At 43.7% G+C, this 25,792-nt stretch overlaps 1 protein-coding gene across 4 annotated transcripts in view; it reads right to left on the reverse strand.

Moving 5' to 3' along the window:
- Nucleotides 1–1,683: 1,683 nt before the first annotated feature.
- ITGB6 (integrin subunit beta 6) overlaps nucleotides 1,684–25,792 on the reverse strand; it is a 115,007-nt gene continuing 90,898 nt past the window's right edge. For 3 of the 4 annotated variants that reach the window (XM_069982788.1, XM_069982787.1, XM_069982790.1), the window contains 7 exons: nucleotides 22,275–22,409; nucleotides 19,198–19,606; nucleotides 17,847–18,069; nucleotides 16,244–16,359; nucleotides 12,562–12,681; nucleotides 5,828–5,991; nucleotides 1,684–4,415 (listed from right to left, as the gene is read on the reverse strand). In XM_069982788.1, coding sequence (XP_069838889.1) covers nucleotides 4,332–4,415; nucleotides 5,828–5,991; nucleotides 12,562–12,681; nucleotides 16,244–16,359; nucleotides 17,847–18,069; nucleotides 19,198–19,606; nucleotides 22,275–22,409 — 1,251 coding nt within the window. In that variant the 3' untranslated portion in view covers nucleotides 1,684–4,331. The remainder of the gene's footprint in view (nucleotides 4,416–5,827; nucleotides 5,992–12,561; nucleotides 12,682–16,243; nucleotides 16,360–17,846; nucleotides 18,070–19,197; nucleotides 19,607–22,274; nucleotides 22,410–25,792) is intronic. The other variant, XM_069982789.1, reaches the window with a different exon arrangement.

A 25,792-nucleotide genomic window follows, 5' to 3' on the forward strand; every position in this document is an offset into this window, starting at 1 on the left:
TTGTCCCTATAAAAAGGAGCTAGTTCCTGGTGGGAGGGTCTTCTTCCAGTTGAGTCAAAGAGAGACAGACACAGAGAGCACAGATCCTGCTGCAGTGAAGCCAGGGCCTGGCTCAGGCCAGGACCCTTGTCAGGGACCAAGAGACTTATTCCTCTTATGCAAGTAACTGGCTAGCATGCAATACTAGACCCTTAGCAGGGAGAGCTGTCCTCTGAGGAAAACCTTGTCCACAGCAGGGATACCTTCAGCAACACACTGGACAGTATATCAGAGGCTAGGTACTCATACCAGTAGAACAAAGAAGTGTGCAAACCTACGTATCCTACTGTAAAGCACAGGTGTTGTGGGAAGTCTGCTCAACTCTGGGACCTCGTACTACCCTAGCAGGATGGGTAACCCGAAACTATAGCGCAAAAGGCAATCCGATTAGCAAATCTATACGTGAGTACAAGCATCTTCTTCTTCTGTCACTTCTCTTTTCTTCTACGCTATCCTGGCAGAGCACTCTACTTTGTTGTTACAACTCTTACTACTGCTGTATTCCGGGGTAGCTTGTGTGGCGTTGTGGCTGCTGCGTGGGTGTAGGGTCACTTGGGCACCTGTCACTGTGGCCAGAAGTGGTGTTGGAACCCACCCCGGACAAACAGACACTGCGTTTGAGGTTGAGGATAACCCAAGTGTAGACAGGTGTATAGGTGCAGGTGCAATTAAGTATAGACCAGAGTCCAATGGCTTAACCAGTAGAACTTCCATTTACTTAGAATCTTCAGTGCAATACAAGAAAATTGGAAGACTTTGGCATGCAGGTGCAGGCAAGAGGTAGTTATAGTAGTCTTTAGGAAGTAAGAGTAGAACAAAGTAGAGGAGCGTCTTGACTCTGTCCAATTTAGTAGTGTACTCTGCTGGGATCCTTTTGTTCTGACCGCCTTTTGCCGTATAGTGTTGGGTTACCCGTCCTTCTAGGGTAGTACAAGGCCCCAGGTCCCTGCGCTGGTTTAAGAAGAATTTCAAAGTCTTCCCAGAACAGCTGAGTCTTACAGTAGGATAGATATGCTGCTTTGTTCTTCTGGGAACAGTACCTAACTCCAGGTATACTGTCATGTGTGTTGCTGAAGGTATGCCTGGCATGGGCAAGGTTCTCTTTAGAGGACTTTGTCCCTCCTAAGGGTCTAGCACTGCATGGTAGCGGTAACTGCCGTATTTTTCTGCAATCTGACATTTCTATCTGGGTAAGTTACCTCTTCTTTGTCAATGAGTGTATTATACCTAGTATATTTTACCCCCCCCCCCCCCACACACACACTTACATTTACCTTCCTCCTTCCCCTTCTTTTGTTGAGTGCTGGTTTTGATGTAAAGGTCCTCAAAGCACAGAAAGAAGCAAACTATGTACAGAGGCTCCTGCTTACGTCATAGTATACATCACAGTTCTGTCCTCACATCCATAGATGTATGCAGGACGGTACACAGTTGCTCCTCTGCAGTCTGCCTCCTGAGGTGAGAGGCTCATCTCACCTCAATAACTTATATTAAAAAAAACAAAAAACAAAGTGGACTATTCATCAATAGTGCTGAAGACCAGCAGAAGAGTTGTGGGACAGTCATCCAAACTGATTGTAGGATTTGGTCTACTACTAGGCCCCCCTTTTCTATGCTCATTTACAAAAAACACATGGCGCAGGATATTCTTTAGTAGTGTTTATTTAAAGTAAACTGATCACCAAACAAAATACAGAAACATTACAAAAAAAAAAAAATCCACCGAGGTCCAGCCTCCAGCCAAAAAGGTAAAAAATATAACATCAATAAATTGTAACGCATCTACAGTAACCGATTTACTGATCACACTATGAAAACACAGTAGTCTACAACAGTAAGTCAAGTGAGACGTCTAGCTAAGCGCTTGGCGCTTTCACTAGCATCCATACAAACCAGTCTGATCTGTCACGTTACGTGTTACAAGGACTGAGTAGCAGACATGACAAAGGTCCCTGGTACATTAGAAACAACTGAAATATAATTACAAGTATAAAGAGTACTGTAGCTCCAACTTAAAGGGACGCACTATGGACAATGTGTAAGTGCATGACCTGGGAGACTAGTGCAGACCCAAGGTGACCTGTCCTTGGTGAATCCCTGTGTCATGCACTGTTGTCCACTTAGGCCCTTAATTAGGCAAACTACTATATATATATATATATATATATATATATATATATATATATATGTATATATATAGTGCCTGTAGTGTCAGTTCTTAAAGCGGAAGGCAGAATCCACCTGTGCATAGAATGGTGTCTATGGCAAAGGCAGAGAGGCGTGCCACCGCGAACGGGAACGAGCGACGGAATCCACCGGAACTAATCTGCGTGGATTCCGTAGTGTGAACCCACCCTTATGCTGTAAGGGTATGTTCACACTGAGGAATAGGCGAGGAATTGAAGAGGAAAGTTTTCTGCTTGAAATTTCCTCTTCTTCAGCTCTCACGGAATAGGTGCGGACTTTGAGCAGAATTTGAGCAAAAAGCGGAAATTTAAAGCACCAATGAATTCTATGGGATTTCTGTAGTGGAATCTGCCCAAATAATTGACATATCAGTTCTTTGGATGGAAAGCGGATTCACGGCAGAACATTCCGCATATAAAATCTGCCGTATGAACAACAGATCGGGTATTCCATTGAACACAATGGAGCATTGCTCTGTACATATTTTACAGGCGGAATTTCGAATATGCGTAAAATTAATTGCGGATTCCGCTTGAAATTCCTCGAGGACGAGGCAGAGGGAGTTGGGTGAAGGTCCTTTCACACACACTTAAGCGCTGGTTTAGTGAACGACAACTGATGATTTTTTACTTTTCAAGGATAGGCAAACTGTTGTGAAAAGTCGCCAATACATTTGTAGTTACAATAGTAAATATTATCGTAATCGCCTCCGTATATATACTGCGATATTTGGGTTCGTATCTATATACTGTGAACAATGACTGTTTACACTGAAAGACTTGAGAACAATGAACAATGATTTTGGGGTCAGCTCAAAAGATGTGATCAATAACATACGAACAAATTTTCATTCTTGGTTTGATCGTTGCCGCGTTTACACCAGAAGATTATCGCGTAAATTCGAACGATTAAACTTTTATATTTTTTCTGCATTATAATCAGCCCGTGTAAAAGGCCCTTAACACATGACTGCAGGATCAGACTACACAGGTACATGTTTGTAGTCTGTCACCATGGAGACGCATAGAAGCTATGTACAAAACGAGCCTAAATGTTAGCCATTGATTTAAATGTAGTGTGTTCAAGATATTTATTTAAGTTGACAAAAAAAAAAAAGTATTTTTTTTTTTCCGGAAACAGCACCACTTTTTTTTCCAGGGGCATTCTCTGGTATTGAGCTTAATCTGACAATGACCAATGACGTTTCTGAAAGAAAGCAGACAAGCTTTTTTTTCCATCTTACTCAACCTCCTAATAAATGTGATCTCATACAAGCACTTTCAGTACAAGACAAGTAATATTACTTTAAATTAACCAACATTGTGCAGCATGGTAAAGAAGCCGGGAGTGGAATGGGTCAATATGACCCGTAATAAATCTAGGAGGCACTCCTTACAGGCTGTAATATATCAACCATATACACAGATATCATTAGCTATGCTTACATCTGCATTGTGGCTTCTATGCTTTACTTTACTTCTTTGAAGTCCGTGGGGTGGTGGGCAACATAGTTTCCACTGGCTTAATGGCAAAAGTAGTGCTGTATTTGTAAGGGGCATATACCTTCCTACCCCTTATCAATGTGACTTTTTCTCTGTGAGTGCTGGCATGTAAATGTAAGGCAGAACCCAACTGGTGGACCTACCAGAGCTCCAGTCAAGGCCTTCTCAGAAATTGTTCTTGCCACTAAGTTTGTTCTGCAACCATCAAGTGTGTTGTGCCCCTTTTGCTATGTGCTATGTGTCCAACAAGTGCAGCACTATTCTTGCCTTCAGATTTAATGCAGGATCGGAAACAAACCTACAACGGCAGTATAAGCAGATCCAGACTTTGTCAGCCGTCTGTACAGTAGAAAAGAAGCAGCTCTGTAGAGGGCAACGTATGAAAGAACGCAACTATATAGTGCTCTAAACCAGTGGAACTGCAACTTGCGTACTGCGTACTACAGCTTGCAGCACGTCCTGACATCCGCAGCCTAGGAAGCCACAGCCGAGAGACATCTGCCCTAACCTAAGCTTTGAGAGATGTCCAGTGTAACACTATGGTTTTCAGTAGTCCCTCAGGTAGAAACCCAGTGCATGGAGTGGGCCAGGGCAAGGATGAGGTTACACCCGTCCATTGTTAGGCTGATTGTAGGTGACATTTTTAAATGTAGTGGTAGAACCTTTATACAGCGGGTTGGTTCCCTCCTGAAAGAAAAAAAAAAGTAAAATTAAAAAGATTTTACACTGATGAGACAATACACTTAAAAATAATTGCGTCTGTATTTGCTGCTTGTTCAGTACAGTATAAATGTGCCTTCACATGTGCAACCATTTATTTGCAGTGGTCCCCTTTAAAGAAAGCATACTATCAGTCTTATATGAGATACAGAAGGTTATTGGTTTCAGTAAACTGTAGATGGCGCTATCACCTGAACATTTTAATACAGAAAGTCTTCCTATTACATTGAATCCACTACTCAAAGGGGTTGTCCAGCGAAAATCTTTTTCAAATCAACTGGTTTCAGTAAGGTATATAGATTTGTAATTTACTTCTGTTTAAAAATCTCAAGTCTTCCTGCAACTATTAGCTGCTGTATGTCCTGCAGGAAATTGTGTTTTCTTTTTAGTCTTACAAAGTGCTCTCTGCTGCCACCTCTGTCCATGTCAGGAACTGTCCAGAGCAGTAGAGGTTTTCTACTGCTCTGGAGAGTTCCTGTCTCGGACAGAGGTGGCACTGTGTCAGACTGAAAAGAAGACAGCATTTCCTGCAGGGCATACGGCAGCTGACAGGTATTGGAAGACATGAGATTTTCAAATAGAAGTAAATTACAAAGCTATATAACTTTCTGAAACCAAATGATTTGAAAGAAAAAGATTTTCACCGGACAACCCCTTTAAAGACTAAACCATCCAAGCCATACCACAGACACCAGGGCAGCCAACTTCATGCTAGATATTGTTCTTCACACACATAGGCTGATCTCTCGCAACCTTTTCTAGACAACAATGAAGCAACAACAATTTCTCAGTGATCATAAAGGGCTACTCCCGCAAATGTTTTTTTTTCTCTTTCAAATGAACTGGCGTCAAAAAGTTATATAGATTTAAAATTTACTTCCATTAAAAAAAATCTTCCAGTACTTATCAGCTGCTGTATGTCCTGTGGGAAGTAATATTTTCTTTCCAATCTGACACAGTGCTCCCTCTGACCTCCTCCCTGTAGGGAGTTGGTGTGGAACAATCCATGCATCTAATAGGAAGTTCTACTGTGATGGTCACCTCATCTAGAGCCCAGAAACACATGTAATTTCCAGGGGTCACAATGAGATCACATTATCCAACTAAAGAAAAGGATTTCAGGAATTTTCTAAAAAAAAAGGAACAACTACATGAATAATTTATATTGGCAGACTAATGTTTTGCGCCTGGGCAGCAGCATATTAAAAGTTCATTCTGAGCAGAATACCCCTTTAACCAAAACTGGTCGCCCACTCTTCCCATTAATTCATTCCTCCAACTATGCACTAAGGGTTCACATACTTTTGCAAATTTAGGCAGAAATAGAGGAAATTCTGAGGGGTTCACAAACTTTCCAGCTCCTCTATCTGTATACTTACCGGCCAATGGGCCTTTTTCCTTTCTGCATCAAATTTAGCAAATTCTTTGCGGTCGTGATAGGACACCAGCAATTTCCATATACATAGCAAAACTATACCGATCAGTGCAATAGTGATTGAGACCCCCACCAGGATCATTGGGATGTTGGGTGGGGATGGGCAATCTGTAAAGAAGGAAACAACATAGAAATGAATAGGTCATCATTACAGAACAGGGGTAGGGAACCTTGGCTCTCCAGCTGTTGCAAAACTACAACCCCATCATGCCTGGACAGCCAAAGCTTTAGCTTTGGCTGTCCAGGCATGATGGGAGTTGTAGTTTTGCAACAGCTGGAGAGCCAAGGTTCCCTACCCCTGTTCTAGAACATACAATATACTGTATACTGCTGCCTCTGGGTGTATCGGCCTAGTGACATATCCGGTAGCTTTCTCATACTGTATCTCACTTGATATAAAAGATTTATTTCTTCACTTAGCCCCCCACCCCCATAGCAATTTCTGCTATCCTTCCTGTAGAATTCCCCATCTCTATCTTTCCTCCTCTCTCAGCATCTTTCTTTATGGGCACTGACTGTGACTCAGCATTGATCAGCGCTCGCCGCCCTCATCCGCACCAGTAATGGGGTCAGCTCTGCTTGTGTGAACAGGGAAATCCCAGTAATAACCTCTCTGGGGTTTCCAGCTATAATAAGAATATTTGCATTGTCTTCTATCAAAGGCCGTTCATGAGAGTGTTAGTTATTCTAAAGGTTTTACATACAGGCGCCCAATGATGTCACTCATGGTGATGTCACTCATGATGATGTCATCCCTTTATTATACAGGCAGATTTACTAGAAAATGCCTCCTTGCTCTTGAACTGTCCCGACCGTGTAAATGAATGAATATCAGATCTAGAGGAAACTTTATTATGCCATGTTAGTTCCTTTGTGGTAAAATGTGTGACTTTTTTGCATTTTTTACGGCAGCAGATATGGATTTTTGCTGCACAGGACGTATGGCTGTGTGAATAGGACCATTTAAATACATTTGGAGAGATTTATCAAACATGGTGTAAAGTGAAACTGGCTCAGTTGCCCCTAGCAACCAATCAGATTCCACTTTTCATTTTCCAAAGAGTCTGTGAGGAATGAAAATTGGAATCTGATTGGTTGCTAGGGGCAACTGGGCCAGTTTCACTTTACACCATGAGGGAGATTTACCAAACATGGTGTAAAGTGAAACTGGCTCAGTTGCCCCTAGCAACCAATCAGATTCCACCTTTCATTTCCCAAAGAGTCTGTGAGGAATGAAAGGTGGAATCTGATTGGTTGCTAGGGGCAACTGAGCCAGTTTCACTTTACACTATGTTTGATAAATCTCCCCCATTGGTCCTACAGTATGTTTTGTCCTTAATTGCATGTTTGCAACTGTGTGAATAAGGCCTTAGTGGGTTCCAAATTAGATTGGGCGCATTCCTTGTCTCGATCAATATTCAGATCGGTCACTGACTGAAGGCAACACAAAGTTTAAGGGTAGCTTCACACGTATTGGATTGGCAGCAGATTTCGCGCTGCGAGTTTGCAACGAAATCCACTGTGAATCCTGTACGTGTGAAGCTACCCTAAATAAGTATTGCGACTTTATTACCAGGCACAACTCTATACTTGTACATGGTGCTACATTTTAAAAATCAACTGGTGTCAGAAATACATATTTGTAAATACAGATTTGTGAATACTTGGACTTCTATTAAAAAAAAAAAAAGAAAAACTCAGGCTTTCCAGTAATTATCAGCTGCTGTATGCTCTGCAGGAAGTGGTGTATTCTTTCTAGTGCTCTCTGCTGCCACCATTGTTCCTGAGAGGAACTATCCAGAGCAGCAGCAAATCCCCACAGAAAACCTTTCCTGCTCTGCACAGTTCCTGTCATGGACAGAGATGGAAGGTGGTGTATTCTTTCCAGTCTGAAGAGCAGGAGAGGTTTTCTATGGGGATTTGCTACTGCTCTGGACAGTTCTTGTCAAGGACAGAGGTGAAAGCAGACAGCGCAGCGCTGTTTGAGACTGGAAATAATACACCACTTCCTACAGGACATCCAGCAGCTGACAAGTACTGGAAGAATTGAGACTATTTAATAGAAGTAAATTATAAATTGCTGGCACTTTCTGGCACCGGTTGATTTGAAAGAAAAAATAATTGGTGAACAACCCCTATAAGGCATGATGGGTACTGTAGTGTTGCAACCCTTTTATAGCCATACATAGGTGAACGCTGTTGAGAGCTGTTCAGAAAATGGCCACTAGATGGCACCAGTCACTTGATATGACACTGATTACTTAGTAATTTTCTCTAGTAGATACCTAGCAGAGGGTGCACATTGCAATTTCTTAGGTTCATACATGTTGCATTAAAATTATATATATAATTATATAATATATATAATTTCTTCCATTCACTATAGCTCTGCCCTGATGATGTGACAGGAATTTTTCAGGTTAACATTGCCGTGTTAAGAAGACAACATGTTGATGCATTTCTGATCCGTATTGCTTTTCAACAGCAATTTAGATGAAATCCTTTAGCAGGGCTCCAATGGGAAGTATAAGTCGAGCATAATAAGCAAGTCTTAAAAGCAATGTGGAGAAATATATCTGTTTGATGGCCGGCGACATTCTACAGGGATATCGCATTGGTTGTACGACATTCCATAAGCTCAAAGGGTCTCATTTCGGAGCTGTAAGAATTGATCAATGCGCCATATGACACCTTCGCTTTAAAAGACAGCTGGGGAATGCTGACAAATGAACGGACTGATGATTTCTCATGGGATTTCATGTCAAACAATACCAGGGATGGACTGAGAGTTACAGAAATACATTTCACAGTGTTCTCCGAGACAAATGCTGCTATGGCTAGGTGTCCGATTAACATCAGATGGATGGAGGGGCTGCAATGGGGGATGATGGCTTCATATCAAATGGCAATGTCATCTATAGGTGTGTGCTGGGGGGGGGGGGCATGTATAATATTAGGACTATGGCTGGTTGAGTTAAAGGGGTTATCCAGCGAAAATCTTTTTATTTAAAATCAAATGGTTTTAGAAAGTTATACAGATTTGTAGTTTACTTCTATTTAAAAATCTTCAGTCTTCCAGTACTTATCAGCTGCTGTATGTCCTGCAAGAAGTGGTAAATTCTTTCCAGTCTGACACAATGCTCTCTGCTGCCACCTCTGTCTGTGTCATGAACTGTCCAGAGCAGGAGAAGTTTTCTATGGGGATTTGCTACTGCTCTGGACAAGACCGGGCTCGCACTGCATGTTGGCAGTCCATTTAATGTATCGGTTTAATGGGAAAAAGGATGTAAAACACATGCAATTGTGTTTGTCCATTTAGATCATTTTTTTTTTTTTTTAGCCATGTTTTTCTGTACGTTAAAAGTAAACATTTAAAAATGGATCCATTTGACGAACTGCAAAAACACATTGTGATCCCAGGCTAAGGGTACTATTAGACGGAATGATAATCGGCCGAATTGGCCCGATTCGGCCGATTATCGCTCCGTGTAATAAATACAACCTATATTTGTCGGGCACCAACCGTGTGTCGCTACATGTAATTGTGGTGTTTGCCCGGCGACTGATCATATACATTACCTATCCATGCTCCAGGGCTGACAGCTGACAGGCCGCTCAGCCAATCACAGGCCGGGGCCGCCGCGGCCTGTGATTGGCTGAGCTCTGAAGCTAGAGCGTGCGGGACCCGGGGAGAAGCGGACCTCAGAAGCAGCCCTGGAGCGTGGATAGGTAAAGTATATAGTGTTAAGCAAGGGATGCAAGGACATCGGTAACGATGTCCTTGCAGCCAGGGGCTTAACTAGAAATGGCTGGGCCCCATAGCAAACTTTTGATTGCCCCCCCAGACTGACCACTAAACGGTCAAGTGAAGTCATAACTACATAACTGCTAGCTCTGGTCAGGAGTGCTTGCAGTTAAAGGGACATTTGCAAAACCCAGGAGACCAGCAGGGCCACCCGGTGCTGCAAATGATGACGGCTCAGGGGGCCCAGTGTATTGCAGGAGCAGGCCATGGGGCCCCCTGATGCGGCGGGCCCCATAGCAGCCGCTATGGCTGCTATAGTGGTAGTTACGCCCCTGCTTGCAGCCCTTGTTAAACGATTATCGAGCCGTGTAATAGGCCCAGTTAACGAGCGCCGATCTAACAGGTATTATCGGGCCCCCATCCGCCCGTGTAATAACACCCTTAGGGTGGTATTACACGAAGCGATTTTTTTCAATTAACGATTAACGATAAACGATCTCCAACGATCGCAATAGCGGTTGCCTAATAATCGTTCGTTTTACTACACGGAAAGATTATCGGTTATATTGGAGCAACAAAATTCAAGAACACTCCCCTTTCAATTTGCGAATGAACAGGGAACGGCTAACGACATCTTATTCAAACGAACGATGTGCGAACGATGTGTAAAAGACAAACGATAAAAATAGATTCAAAACCTATTAAACGACCAACGACCAATCGTTCGTCGTTTAATCGTTGTCTACTATTACACTTAAAGATAATCGTTCAAATACGACCGATTGAACGATTATTCGAACGATAATCGCTTCGTGTAATACCACCCTTAGGGTGCGTTCCCACGTACCGTACTCACAGCTGATTTCACGCTGTGAGTTCGCAGCGAAATCCACTGCGGATACCTTCCAATTCACTTCAATAGGATGACATACTCGCAGCGTGATGAGTATGTCAAAGTCAGCACCCATAACCCCCCACGGCCCTGGAAGATACTTTACCAGGGCATTGATTGGCTGCCAGGAGGCCTTTGAAGCAAGCCGGAGCGGGGACCTGGTAAAGTATGAACCTGGGCCATAGGGGGTTAAGGGTGAACGCACCCTAAGGCCATGTGCAGACTACGTATGAGACCGGCCCTTTCGTGACCTGGGCGGGTCATGGAACGGAGGGTCTCAGAAAAGATCATCCTGGCAGTACCGGCCGGATGATCTTTAGGGCCACAGAGTTCTGATGCGGGCACATCAGCGCGCGCCCGCATTAGAACTCCCCAAAGCACACAATAGAGCAAGCATCCGGAGCCGCTCGCTCTATTGTGTGAACTGACAGGGTGACATGTCAGTTTTCTACGGCGCCGCTAGGGATCCTGGTCGGAGTGTATACTATGTGTATACACTCCGTCTGGGATTCCATCAGAGGGCAGCACTACGCAAGTTGTAACAACAGCCGTGATTCACACAGAACTTACATAGTGTGAACATAGCCTAAGGCTGGAAAAAATGATTTTGATCTGTTTTTCCATTGACTTTCATTATTAAAAAAAAGGATCAAAAATGGTTGACGGTTGTTGTGTATGCTAAACAAAATGGATGCATTTTGTTCTGTTTTCTTTTATAATGGAAGTCAATTGAGAAACACATCCGTTTTTCATCCATTTGTTTTTTTTTTGCATAAAACTGATGAAAAAACTGATTGCAAAAACGCAGTGTGACCCCAACCTTACCCTAGTATAGGCATTTTGTACAAACACAATTTGTAACATGTAAAACTAAAGCTGCTTTAATTTTGGCTAAATCTAGACCGCCAACCATCTAATGTGTATGGAGGCTAAGCATATGTTAAAAAAGAGATGGATTGGACATGTCGGATTTCAATATACCCAATCCTTTTGCTCTCAGGGAAGATAAACTGCTGCTAAAAATGTACAGAAAAGGCTTTTTCTCCTCTCCTCACTTCCAATACGTACATGATCAGTCACGTTGAGTGTAGTGGGAAGATGGAAGACACTGGTATCAGCCTATATGGCTGATGTGTATGGAAGGAATATGTACATGAGCTTATTCCAAATATACACAATGGGGGAGATTTATCAAACATGGCGTAAAGTGAGACTGGCTCAGTTGCCCCTAGCAACCAATCGGATTCCACCTTTCATTTTCCAAAGAGGCTTTGAGGAATGAAAGGTGGAATCTGATTGGTTGCTAGGGGCAACTGAGCCAGTTTTACTTTACACCATGTTTGATAAATCTCTCCCATTGAATGTCACTGAGGAACGTAAACTGCCATAGGATAGCATTTATAACTTGGATAGAGGTGTCATACCACCATCTGTACAAAGTCAAAACTTTGGCTGTCCAGGCATGGTGAGAATTGTAGTTTTGCAACAGCTGGAGGGCCAAAGGTTCCCCATAAGGGATGGTCCGAACCCGCCGAGGTTCGGGTTCGGCTAAACCCGAACGCTCGGCATCGGATTCCCGCTGTCTGCCCGCTCCGTGCAGTGGGTGGATACAGTCTATACAGCCTATGGCTGTATCCCAGTTTTCCAGGCGTTCCTCTTGCTGGATCCGCCCGCTGCACGGAGCGGGCAGACAGCGGTGATCATTGTGGAGGGTTCGGGTTCGTACGAACCCCGTCCGAACCAGGTTCGGACCATCCCTATTCCCCACCTCTGCTTTACTGTTTAGGTTGGGGCACATCCCATACATAGATGTTTTCTGATATTATCTCCCTTTTTTCTTATCCAATAATTAAGGAACAAACCTGATAAAACCCATCTCTGCTCCCCGGCGTCAGCGGCAAATGAGTCAAGATCTATGTCTTAAATGCTTGTATTGTGTTTGCCAACTATCTTGTTAGGCAGAAACCATTTGTCACCTTCCCCCTCCCCCTCCCATCCCTCCTTACATTAAAATCCCTGACAGACAATATTAAATGCCTACCATTTTGGCGTATGTTATAAATGACTTTCTTTCCTTCCTTATCCGTCGCCATCCTAAATGTAATAGTACATTCATTTTCACCTTGCATGGTGCAGAAAATAGATTTATCCTCCGAGAAATCTGAAGGGAAGAGAAGAGGAAAAAGAGACAGGACAAATAAAATGCATGACATCAAAACAACGGCCTTGATGGATTGTCATGTCACCGCCAGCTCGCCAATGGTTGAGACAGGAGTCTACAGACCAAATTGCTGGAGAATGTTCAATATTTTATCGTCTTTTTTTTTTTCTCTTTGGTTAGAGGGAGGAATCTCAGCCCAGCTCGGATTATTCTTGTCTAAGTATATCCAGCATGTGTCAGTCACCATTGCCTATGTAATGTACTCAATGGTATACCCATTCCGAGAACCCAGGCTATGGGGCTTGTAGAGACGCATAATGGCTTCATTTTTTGTTTAGTGCGTTCTCCATTACGTCTGAGTTACCTGAAGACACTGGAGGACAGAGAGACTCTTATATGGAAGCACGGTGATACCCTAAGGCGGCCCCTTACTATGCATGGCTTGGCGCACATTGTCACAACAGTTGGAATCAGTTAAGTTAAGAAAACAAGGAATGTCGGCCCCGGAGTAATCCGACTCGCTTGGAGAAAAAAAAAAAAGTTATTTATGGTTAGGTTCTTAAGTAACGGGCCGGTCCCTGTCTGGTGGCAGATGGGACGGTGATAGAATCCTCAATGTGATGAGAACCTCGCCTATAATATCACCTCCATCTATATTCTGCTTGTTTTGGAAACATCCATCATGCTAAGTATCTGGTGTATATAGATAGATGCATAGACAGTGCACCATCTGCCCCTACTAAGGGCCCGATTTGGCCGATTATCACTCCATTTAATAGAGACAATGATCAGCCGATGAAACGATCATCGGCTGATCATTTCTTTAGGCCTAGATTTAAAATTAGATTTTTGTTTTCTCTGTCTTTATTTGATATTTGATGACTGCTTTAAGTCATGAGCTTGTTTTACATGCCTTCTCTTTTTCTTTTTCTGTGACCAAAAACCTTAATAAAAATTCAATATGAAAGAATACACCACTTCCTGCAGGACATGCAGCAGCTGATAAGTACTAAAAGACTTGAGATTTTTTAAATAGACATAATTTAGAAATCCATATAACTTTCTAACACCAATTGACCTGAACATTTTTTTCCCACTGGAGTATCCCTTTAAAGGGGTTTTGAATAGAAAAGTATGGATTTTAAAGAAGAATAAGATATATTAAACCTGCCCAATTCCTTGCTGCTGCCTTTCTGGTCCATGTTGCAGGTGAATACCCCTTATATCTTATTTTGCTGTCTTCAACGCTTTTAAGTAACTTTTATTTCACCAGACAATCCCCTTAAAGTGAATTTGTCAGCTGCAATTTATTATCCCAACTGCTGACACTGTTAGATGACACTGGTAGAAAAATGCTTTTATTCTCTGGAGCAAAGAGTCAATGAGGCATTCCCAAGCCCCTAAAGAGTGCTGGAATATATCCTCACTCCCCCTCCCATCCCTGAGTGACAGTTAAGGCTCAGTCTCCAAATCTCATTCCTGTCGTTTGAAATCGGAAACAGAACTCGGATTCCAGATGTCAAATCAGGACAGGGATGGGAGGGGGAACAAGGAGGCGTTACAGCCCTCAGAAGCTTGGGAACACCTATTTGACTCTGCAGCACCGCAGAATAAAAACATTTTTTATACAGATATATGAAACACACCATGGGGGAGATTGATCAAACATGGTGTCAAGTAGAACTGGCTCAGTTGCCCCTAGCAACCAATCAGATTCCACTTTTCATTATCAATTTTTGAGGAATAAAAGGTGGAATCTGATTGGTTGCCAGGGGCAACTGAGCCAGTTCTACTTGACACCATGTTTGATCAATCCCCCCCCCCCCATGTGTCTCCATGAACAGCTATCTAACAGTGTCAATGGTTGGTGCTCACACAGTGCCCCTTACTGAATACGAAACCATCCCAACCATCTAACAGTGTCAGACGTTTGGAATGTGAATTGCAGCTGACAGATTCCCTTTAAAGGGGATATCCAGCACTACAAAAACATGGCCACTTTCTTTCAGAGACAGCACCACCAAGTCTCCAGTTTGGGTGCAGGTTTTGTAGCTCAGTTCCATTGAAGTGAATGCAAACCACACCTGAACTAGAGACAAGAGTGGTGCTGTCTATGGGCCCTTAAACACTACGGAAATCAGGTGGATAAGTTGCCGCAAATTCTATGTGCCCTCTGCTTGAACATCTGGCCGTCCCATAGGGCCCTATTACACCAACAGATTATCTGACAGATTTTTTTGAGCCAAAGCCAAGAACAGACTATAAACAGAGATCAGGTCATAAAGGAAACACTGAGATTTCTCCTTTTTTTCAAATCCATTCCTGGCTTTGGCTTAATCTGTTAGTGTAATAGGGCCCAAAGGTTTCATTCTATGGTCAGGCGGATTCCGCTGTCCACCCAAAGAAGTGACATGTATGATGGCAAAATCTGCCTGACCATAGAAAGGAGCCTATGGGACTGGCGGAACTTCAAGTGGTGTATTTTTTCCAGTCTGACACAGTGATCTCCGCTGCCACCTCTGTCCATGACAAGAACAGTCATGGGGGGATTTGCTGCTGCTCTGGACAGTTTCTGACATGGACAGAGGTGGCAGCAGAGAGCACTGTGTCAGACTGGAATGAATTCACCACTTCCTGCAGGACATATGGCAGCTGATAAGTATGGAAAGACTTGATATTTTTAAATGGAAGTAATTTACAAATCAGTATAACTTTGTGAAACCAGTTGATTTGAAAGAAAAAAGTACCCCTTTAAGCACCGTATGGTGCATTGTGAGACACTGTAAGTTATTATATTTGCAAAGCAAAGTTGGCACAGTTATTTGGGTACTATGGCTCCTATGATTGGGCACTATATGGCGTGGTTATTATTTTGCTATATTACAATACCTGGTGTGGCCATAGTCACTATGTCGTCTTATACACACCCTTAGGGTAGCTTCACACGTACATTATACGCAGCGGATTTCACGTTGCGAGTTTGCAGCAAAATCCACTGTGGATCCTGGTAGTGTGAAGTGAATGGGTCACATACCCGCAGCGGAATTTTCATTCCATTGCCAGTATGTGACCCGGCCCCTTTAACCCCCCCCATCCCGCCACATACATTACCTGCTCAGCGCCGCGGCTGTGTGTGAGGCTCCCGGCTACCCTCACTCCCCATCAGCCAATCAGTGCTGCCGTGCCATGATTGGCTGATGGGGAGCGGGGGGAGGCGGGAGCTTTACACACAGCCGCAGCACTGAGCAGGTAATGTATGCTCCGGGCCGGGAGCTGCGGGGGGTTAAAGGGGGTGGGTCACATAATTTTCATTCCGCTGCGGGTATGTGACCCATTCACTTCACACTACCAGGATCCGCAGTGAATTTCGCTGCAAACTCACAGCGTGAAATCCGCTGCGGATCCGGTACGTGTGAAGCTACCCTTACAGGTAAAATACTGTGAAGAGCAGCAGCCCCAGTTATATAGCTAGAGGTCCTTATAAAATAATTTTACTGCTTGAACAAAAAAATCCAGTTTGAACATTTCAGGGAATTGTTCTCGTCTGCAATTATGGGCTTACATTCTGGCTTCCTGGATCCGTCCGCTTTGCTGACTGTGGCATCCATCAGGTTACATGTCTCTGCACATCCCCCAGGTTGCTGCTCTTCAGAAAACAGATGGCATTCAACGCAGGGCCTGCAGAACACAAGGCACACGGCTCATGCCAACAAGGAAACCTCAATATACAAGAGTCAAATATTATTCAATGTCCTGAATAAGAACTTAATAAAACTCCCACGTCTCGCATGTCTGTCCGTCCTTCCATGTGTTTTCGAGACAGTCCTGCGGGCTACATTAGTCAGGCCCTCCTGTATAATAAATGGGGCTTTAGTCATCCTACCTGAATCTCATGCATAGTCATTTATTAGGAGTAAGATGTCACGTCTTGACTTGTGACCTTGCCCTTGTCACCGCCTGAAGGCTCCGAATTCATCAGGGATGTATTTAACTCAACATGTACGTGAAAAGATCTTGTATATTGGACAGCCCCGGGAATACGTGAGTGCACTCACTGACAGGACCTTGCTTCAGGTTCATATACACAGGGAGGGACTATAAGGGCAATGGAAATAATTCTTCAAGTTTATTCCTGTAGTTGTATGAAGAGCAGAAGCTATGATCCAGCAATCTCCGCTGTGGCCTCCACCACCATTGATCCAATGACAGCTATTGGGCATATGTCTATGGCTTGTGCTGCATTGATCTATACTATGCATTGATCCGTACTACTGTATATCATCGGCCCCAGATTCTATACATCTGTCCTGGCAATGACGTATTAGGGTTATTCCACATTTGCATATTAGATTCAGTTCTGACTGATCTATGTCAATATATCCATTAAGGTAAATTATTGTTTTTGAGGAAGCTATGGATCAAGTCCTTATAGACTCTTATGAGATTGACATTGTAGTTTTCATACAGGTCTGCTCATCCAAATTACATAGGAACAGTGCACATACAGTGTCTGCCTTAAAGGGGTTATCCAGGATGAGGGAAGAAAACTGCTTCTTTTATGCAAAAACAGTGCCACCCCTGTCTTCAGGTTGTGTGTGGTATTACAATTCAGCTTCATTCACTTCAAAGGAACTGAGCTGCAAAGTCCAGATTTAAAACTGAGAACAGGAGAGGTGCTGTATCTGAAAGGAAGCGTTTTTCTAACCCCTGCTGCTGGGACCCTGAATTCATCAGGTGTGTCAATCCACTGCTCTGTTCCTGAGTTTTACCGTAAAACCAATATTTGCTAATTCATTTGGTGCACTGAGAGGTGTTCTAACTTGGACGTGCTACTTATAAATATGTATGATGGGATGATGGGGTCTGAGCACTGTATCAGACTGGAAAGAAAACACCACTTCCTGCAGGACAAACAGCAGCTGATAAATACTGGAAGACTTAAGATTTTTTTTAAATAGACGTAAATTACAAATCTATATAACTTTCTGAAACCAGTTGATATGAAAGAAAAAGATTTTTGTTGGAGTACCCCTTTAAGTTTTGCAATTTCAATATCACAACATGCTAGCAACCCTGGACAGTCAGCAATTCTCATCACAGACAACTCTTGAAAAAATATGGTGAAATAATGTTTAGTTCTTTTTGCATTCAATGTAAGTCTTTACCTCTGTGAAGTACAGGGGTCCCCACAGGTCGGGCACTTTTCACAGGTATCTCCAGAAACCCCCGGGCTGTTACAGATGCACCTGCCACATTCACAGCGTCCTCTCCCACTACATAGGGTTCCAGTTTCTGATATGCAGGAGTCAATACTTGTTGTGCAGTTGCAGTACTGTCCGGTCCAGCCGCTCTTACAGATGCATTCTCCACAATCACAGATACCATGACCTATAGTTACAACAATACAGTTACTAGTAACCTACTGGGAAACTATAACTCCCAACAAGCAATCTATGTACAATACTGGGAGATCACTCTGCTGATAGGTCTTAATGGGAGCTGTAATTGTGGCTTTTGCGGTTGCCCTCCTAGAATGTTTAAATTATGGATTAAAGGGGAGATTTTCAGTCGACTTCCTCCAGTTCTGAGCTGCTGCTTTCTGCAGAAGACACAAAAAAATTGTATGTCAGCTGTTTTCTCCATCTCCCTCCTCCCTGAGACGAGCTGTGTAAGCACATGTAAATTGGTGTCCCTAGCCTGCTGTCTCTGCACTCAGATTAACCCTCCCAGCATTACACAGTGCAGAGACAGCCGGCCAGGGACTTGTTAACATCAGCTGTCTAGGAAGGGAGGGGGCAGGAGGGGGAGCTCACACAGTTTTCTGTGTCTTCAGCAGAAAACAGCAAGCTTAGAACTGGGGGAAGGAGACTGAAAAGATAATAATAAGTATGGAAGGAATCGTTTGTCTCCTGGAGGGGGGATGATTCAACGTGTATGTGGAATGCCCCTTTAAAAGGTAGCTTCATGAAGTCAGATGAAGTCAGTCCTCTATATGACCTTTTTTATGGGGTTGGGGGAGGGCTCTCGATTTGTCCACGTCTCAATGGACTGTTGTGTAAGATTAACGGGAAACAGCTGATCCATGATATTCTTGAACTAGAACCCTCAGCAAACAGCAGCTTACTGGTAGGTTCTAATCAAAAATTTTGAAAAATAGGACTAAAGAAATCCTGCATTGCTAACTACTATTCCATAAGAACAAAAATATGGCTTTGAACTAGGCCCGGAACAGGGAACAGGTAGGTCCTGAATAGTGCCAGGAAATAGCTTTGCAAAACTGTGGCAGAAATGTTCCAGTCTGACACAAATCATAGTAAATTCATGGTATTTTTCCTGTTTTCTGAAGGATTTAAAGGGGGAAAACAGATAATATTTGCATGTAACTTTAGGGTGGAAACCCAGAGTCGTTTCTGTTGGTGGTCAATTACTGCTTTGAAGGGGAACTTTTAGGTTTTCCCCTATATCCCCTTGAATTATTTGAGCTCAAAAATTTTTAGGTTACTGATTAAAATTTACCTCCACAAAGAAGTCCTCCGTGCCTCACACATGAAAAGTCATCGCATTCACAGCGGGATCCGTAAACCCGTCCGTATAGCGAGGGATTGCAAATACATTGTCCACAAAAGCACTCCCCCCGCCCAGAGCACGTGTCCAGTTCCTGACAAGAGCTATTATTCAGCGACGCTTCGTTGCATTCGCATTTGGCTCCTAAAAATCCAGATTTACAGACGCAGACGCCGCATTCTAGAGAGCCGCTTCCCTCGCTGCACTCCATGCTCTCCACCTCAGCCTCGGCCTTACAGGAACAGGAACATTCAGACTGAATCTCAATCTCCAGGCTGTCTTGTAAGCCCACAGGCCGTAAGGTAATATGTCTTCTTTGTTTTTCACAGGAGGTTGAGCTTACGGTCACATTGAAAGAAACCTGAAAGTGAACACAATATAATACATGATCATCAATATACATTATATATGGTTCAGTAAAAGATTGTATTATACTGGGGAACTTTATAAATCTGTATACAGTGCGCTCCCCTAGTGGCAGGTGCAGGTATAGAAAAGAAGGTATAGAGCACGGGTGGAGAAATGATGTGTGGTGTCCCACCACAGGTGTTACTAGTATGTTACACCCCTCACAAAAGTCTGTACTTCAAGTAACTGTGGTAATAAAGTAGTACCTAAGTTTTGCCACAATTGTCACTATAGTATGTAACTGTACTTATGTTTTGCACAGCTGCAGGTAACCAAAGGGTTATTGTTTAATGTGATCTTTACACCAGTAAGGACCTTCTCTTCTTCTCCACCTATCCCTGAACTCCTTTCTTTCTATGCTTTCTTCTCCACCACTCACAGGGGATATAACACCACCTGTAGGAAGTTGTCACATGGGGAGAGGAAGCATACACCCACTCTTAGTCGATCTTATTCAGGTTCCTGTGCAGAGCAGACGCAATTGGCAAACGCAGACAACAGTTTCTTGAAAGCAGCACTTCCACACACTATGCAGTGTTAAGCTACTCAAGGAAAAGGACCAGTCAGAGAAACCCCAACCCACGCCAAGAACAAGTCTAAAAGTGCAGGACAGTATCCTGAAACAAGAGGAACTGATCCGGATAGAGCAAAGTTGCTAGAAACCTACGTGAACCTACATAGAACCTACATAGTTAACATCACATCCTTGGGTCATCTCCCCTTTCTGTGGGTGGCGGTACCGATAGTCCCCAAGTACCCAAGGGACCCCCTCACAGCCCGGCAGGTCACCGACCACAGGGGAAAGGGTATAGCTCACCACTCCAAAATAAAAGCAGGTGTGCCTCCATACCTGTGTGCCCACCTGGCACTGGCTTCACAACAGTATACCATCTGGCTGAGCTATACCTCGACTAAAGACCACAGCTGGTCTGGCACATCTGGCAAGTGACCGGTCGAGCCTCACAGGAGTGCACCACACTTGGCTCTCCAGCTGTTGCAAAACTACAACTCTCATCATGCCTGGATAGCCAAAGCTAACTACCATAGAAGTGATTGGTCACTTCTATGGTGGTTGGTTGGTGGTGCGGTACAGCTTAGCCGATGATGGTACTGTTGTGATGCTGGTGCTAACTCAGCACACAGGTGTGGTGGTATACCTGCTTTTAATTGTGGCTGACTATACTGTTCCCCTGAAATGGTCGGTGACCCGGGTTAGATGGGTCCCCTGGGCTCTTGTCACAGTGGTCCGGAGTGGAAAGATGACCCATCCGGATCGTCGGTATCGCCACCTACAGAAAGGGGAAAATAACCAAAGGAAGGTGTAATTGGTATGTGTAGGCCCTGGTGCAATGATTACTAAGTCCCAGTAGAATAAATAAAATAACTTTACTAATAGTCTCTAATAATACAGGATAACTTGATAATAGATAACTTCTGTGATACAGACCTGAGTTCACTGAATCTGTGCTGGGAGATACCTTTAGTGCTGAGGTAGAGTAGCAGTACTTGTGTAGCTTATTGTAGAGGAGAGAAGAGGAGTTTGTCGGGAGAACCCCAACCCAGGGTAGTAGTGTGCTCTGCCTTGAGAGAGAAATACTTAGAAAACAATACTTGAGAGAAGAGAAGAATACTTGTGCCCTAACCACCTTATGCCCTGCTAGGGTGACACTAAGTTACCTGGGCAAAGCTAAGTGTCCAAGGGTGTCCCAGTTTTACTTGCACTACGAGATAGAGTACGTAGACCTTGGTTACAGTTGCTTTGCTCTATCCAGGTCAGTTCCTCTGTTCTAGGATACCGCCCTGCACTTTTAAGAGAGGTTCATGGTGTGGGCTGGGGTGATCTCTGACTTGTCCTCTTTTAGGGGTATTAACAATGCACAGTGTCCGTAACAAAAGTCTAAGGAAGAAAGTCTCTGCGTTCTCCATACACGTGTGTCTCTGTCCAACTCGCTAACACACTGGACTGTCCCGGACAGGGAACCTGGCACATCCAGGCCCTGGCAGAGTTCAGCAGGGATGCCTGTTCTGTGTGTGTCCTACTCCTCGGGGAATCAGAGGGAAACTGACACTACACTTCCTCTCCCCAAGTGACTACTTCCTACAGGGTATATAAGAGTCCCTGTGAGTGGTGGAGAGAGAGAGATAGGTAGGGAAGAAAGAAGTTTATACATAACACTGACATCTAGTGGTGAAACTCGCAAACACCTTCATCACCACCTTAAGTTTGAGTACTAGGGTTTTGCGACAGGTTCCACATAAGGAACACCCGTGGTGGGACACCACACAGCCCTTATAGGAAAATGAGTGACCTCCAATAGGTGGCACTATGCAGTTTTAGTAGAGCTCATTTTGATATTGAAGTCACATATAATTCATTGCCCCGTCAGGTCCTGCACTAGTCATAAATATTGAATGAACTTCACATGGAGTGTTCCTTTAATACAACTAGTAGAAACCCCTAGATGATTTACCTATTAAAGGTTCGTTTCCTGGAATTTCCTGAGATGAGTTGGGAATGAAAAGTAATAAAGTTTTATGTAAGAACATTCTATTATTGTATTTTAAACCCTTTAATTATATATACAGTATATATTTTATTATTCAATTGTTTCAGCACTTACCCTGTCTCCGACTTTGATTCTCTGGCACTTTTTACTGTTTGGGGTAACTGTATCATTATTACAGTTTGCGGCAAAGAAGAGGTTAAGTCCGTCGGTGTCTCCTGACACTTCAAGCTCAATTTCCGACCTTAGTTCCTAGGCAAAGAGATTGTGATTCAGCAATATTACACTGAAACATTAACATTTAGCTACTATCTGCCAAAAGGTCAGCAGTTTCTTACGGCCCCTTGTGAATGTGTATGTGAGTCACCACTGCTAGGATGGTATTACCGCTCAAGAAGAAAAAAAAGAGTAAGCACTTTCTCTATTATTTCTATCAGGTTGTTTACACTGTGTTACTGAAACCTCAGGGAAAATAATGTGGATTAACCAATAGTATCTAGTGTTCTATTATGCAAATAACACACATGTTGATATCAATTATCTATCTATCTATCTATCTATCTATCTATCTATCTGTAGTGTCCTGGTACGGTAGGTCCACTAAGCTTTATTCCACCTGGGTAAAGTGCCTCTGTCAGGTATTGCACTAGTAGGGGATGAAAGTGGTGTTATGTGTTTCCCCACTAGGTGTCACTCTCTGTCTCTTGTTAAAGTCCTTTTTATGTGCACAGCTGAAGGAGCTAGTGGTTAAAGTTTGTTGTCATGTTATTATCCATCTTATTCCCTCTTTTCCAAATATTACGCTTCTTCTCTCTCCTGTTTCCAGCATCCCCACCAATCAGAGAACCTTAAGTACCCCTAAGAAGTGACGTTAGTTCCTGGTGGGAGGTCTTTTGTCAGCTAGTTGTGTGGAGCGACACAGCTGCCAGCTTTCTGGGGTCTCTTCTCCTGAGTTCTCAGGGCAGTTACCACAGCTAGGAACTGACCCCCAGCAAGACAAATAGCCTTCCGCTGAAGTAACTTGCTGACTGTGCACGGCTATTCTGGGAAGCTTTAGAAAGTCTGCTTTGCCCAGTTGTAAGGCCTAGTGCTTGTACTACTCAGCTTGGCACTCGCTGATCTAATTGGGCAGAAGGCGGTTGGACAACAACCTGTCAATACGTAAGTATGAGTACTCTCTCATCTACCTTTTCTACTACCCCCACCTGGGAGAGTACATAGCTAACGTGGACAGGGCTCCCCAAGATGGTCCTCACTTCTGTTTCTACCTCAACTTTTCTTCACTTTTCATCTCTCGTCTAACCTGCACCTGTGTAAGTTTTGCCTTAACTTGTATTGCACTAAAGTAAAGCTGTTCTTTTGGTTAAGCTCTGGACTTTGTCACTGCACCTACACTGCACCTAAACCTTGCACTTGGGCTATACCCTTTTTCAGACGCAGTGGCCGTGTGTCTGGGGGTGGGTTCCAACACTACTCCTGGCAATTGAAGTCAATCCATCCATCTATCTCTCCATCTATCTCTCCATCTATATCCATCTACCTGATATGATTATATTATCAATCTCTTGGGCACAACGGTGAACTATTTGCTTATTTTGCAAAAAAAGATTTTGCTTTCTGGGACACAACAGTCAATTGATCAGGAAGTAATGAGATTATAGATGCTTAATATTCCACAGGACTGCAGTGAATCTATTCATTGCATTCCCGTCATTGCCTGCCCTGGAGACTCAGTAAGCAAAGTGAGTATCACAGTCATGGTTGGTGATGCAGATTAACACGCATCTAATGGTGTAAGTGGAAACATACTCATACTAGAAGATGGAGCAGCGAGTTCATACTGCTGCACCTGTCTGTTTCCTCTATACTTGTAAGCTTCTAGCTGGCTAGACGGCTTCATAGGCTTCCATTTCCCAAAGTATCTCTATAATGTAGATGAATAGCTATATATATATATATATAGAGAGAGAGAGAGAGAGAGAGAGAGAGAAAGAGAGGAAAAAATGCCATCCCCAGGTGTATACATGATATATATATATATATATATATATATAGAGAGAGAGAGAGAGAGAGAGAGAGAGAGAGAGAGAGAGAGAGAGAGACAGACAGACAGACAAAAAACAGAAAGTGCAACAGCAACCCACAGGTGCAAGTGCTTACCGTATATACTCCCCCCGGTGTACACACAATAAAAACCTGCTCTGTAGATATTAAAAAATGAGGATCTTCACAAACCATTTAATCAAACAGGGTGTACCATGTGACCACGTTAAGGTGTCCTGAGAGACATGGTCCCTACTCTAACATTCTGACACTAGCAATGGCCTCTCCTGGGCTAGCACTAAGCCTACAAATGGGCAGATAGGATCCAAATAATCTCTTTATAGCACCCACAGGACATGGGAGGAGTACAAGCAAAGAGGAGGTAGCCCCCCCACACACACACACACACACATACAACAACAAAAAAGGAAAAAATGCCTCTGTTCACACTACAGTTTGAGGACGCCTTAACGTGGTGACATGGTACGCTCTGTTTGATCAAATAGTTTGCTAAGATCCTCATTTTTTACTATCCAGAGCAGGTTTTTATTGTGTACACCGGGGGGAGTATATATACGGTAAGCACTTGCACCTGTGGGTTGCTGTTGCACTTCCAGTTTTTTTGTTTATATATATATTTATATATATATACATTAGCTATACATATACCAGCCACACCACTGCTTCTAGAACAGAGTGGTGATTGGTAACCTAGACAATGAGCTGTCGATAATGGGAGGAAAGGAGCAGTATATCAGGAGAAGACGTTTGCTAAAGAGATGTATTTGCTAAATTATTTAACTTAAATTAGCAAAACGAGATTTAACTATAGGATGAATACACTTTAAGGCTATGTTCACACAACGTGAACACCTGCCCGTTCCGTGACCCTGGTCGGGTCATGGAACGGCCAGTCTCAGCCCGGATCATCCCGGCCGGTACTTGAGTACCGGCTGGGTGATCTTTCCGGACGTGGAGCTCTGATGCCGGCGCATCAGCGCGTGCCCGCATCAGAGCTTCCCATAGCCCACAGTGAAGCAAGCGGCTGGAGCCGCTCACTTCACTGTGTGAACTGACAGGTCTTTCTGCGGCCGGAATTCACTGACATGTCAGTTTTTTTCGGCGCCGCATGGGATCCCGGCCGGAGCGCATACGATGTGTGTACGCTCCAGCCGGGATCCCATTGGAAATAAGGCTATGTTCCACCCCTCAAAACTACGGCTGTAGTTCTGCAGCGAGAACTACGGCCATAGTTTTACGTAGTGTGAACATAGCCTAAGGCCATGTTCACACGTCGTAAGAGACTGGCCATTCCGTGACCCGGCCGGGTCACGTAACGGCCGGTCTCTGAAAAGATCATCTTTCACGGCACAAAGTTCTGATGCGGGCGCGCACTGACGCGCCCGCATCAGAACTTTGTGCCGTGAAAGATGATCTTTTCAGAGACCGGCCGTTCCGTGACTCCTCACAGCACACTATGAAGCTTGTTTTACAAAAAGATACGCTGTGGGAACATAACCTATGGTAACTGCCTATATACGGACTGTTACATCACTGGAGCTGCCCTTCTGTGAGCGGGCAATGTATATACC

Source organism: Dendropsophus ebraccatus, chromosome 9 (assembly GCF_027789765.1).
Source record: "Dendropsophus ebraccatus isolate aDenEbr1 chromosome 9, aDenEbr1.pat, whole genome shotgun sequence".
In the NCBI taxonomy this organism is placed as follows: domain Eukaryota; kingdom Metazoa; phylum Chordata; class Amphibia; order Anura; family Hylidae; genus Dendropsophus; species Dendropsophus ebraccatus.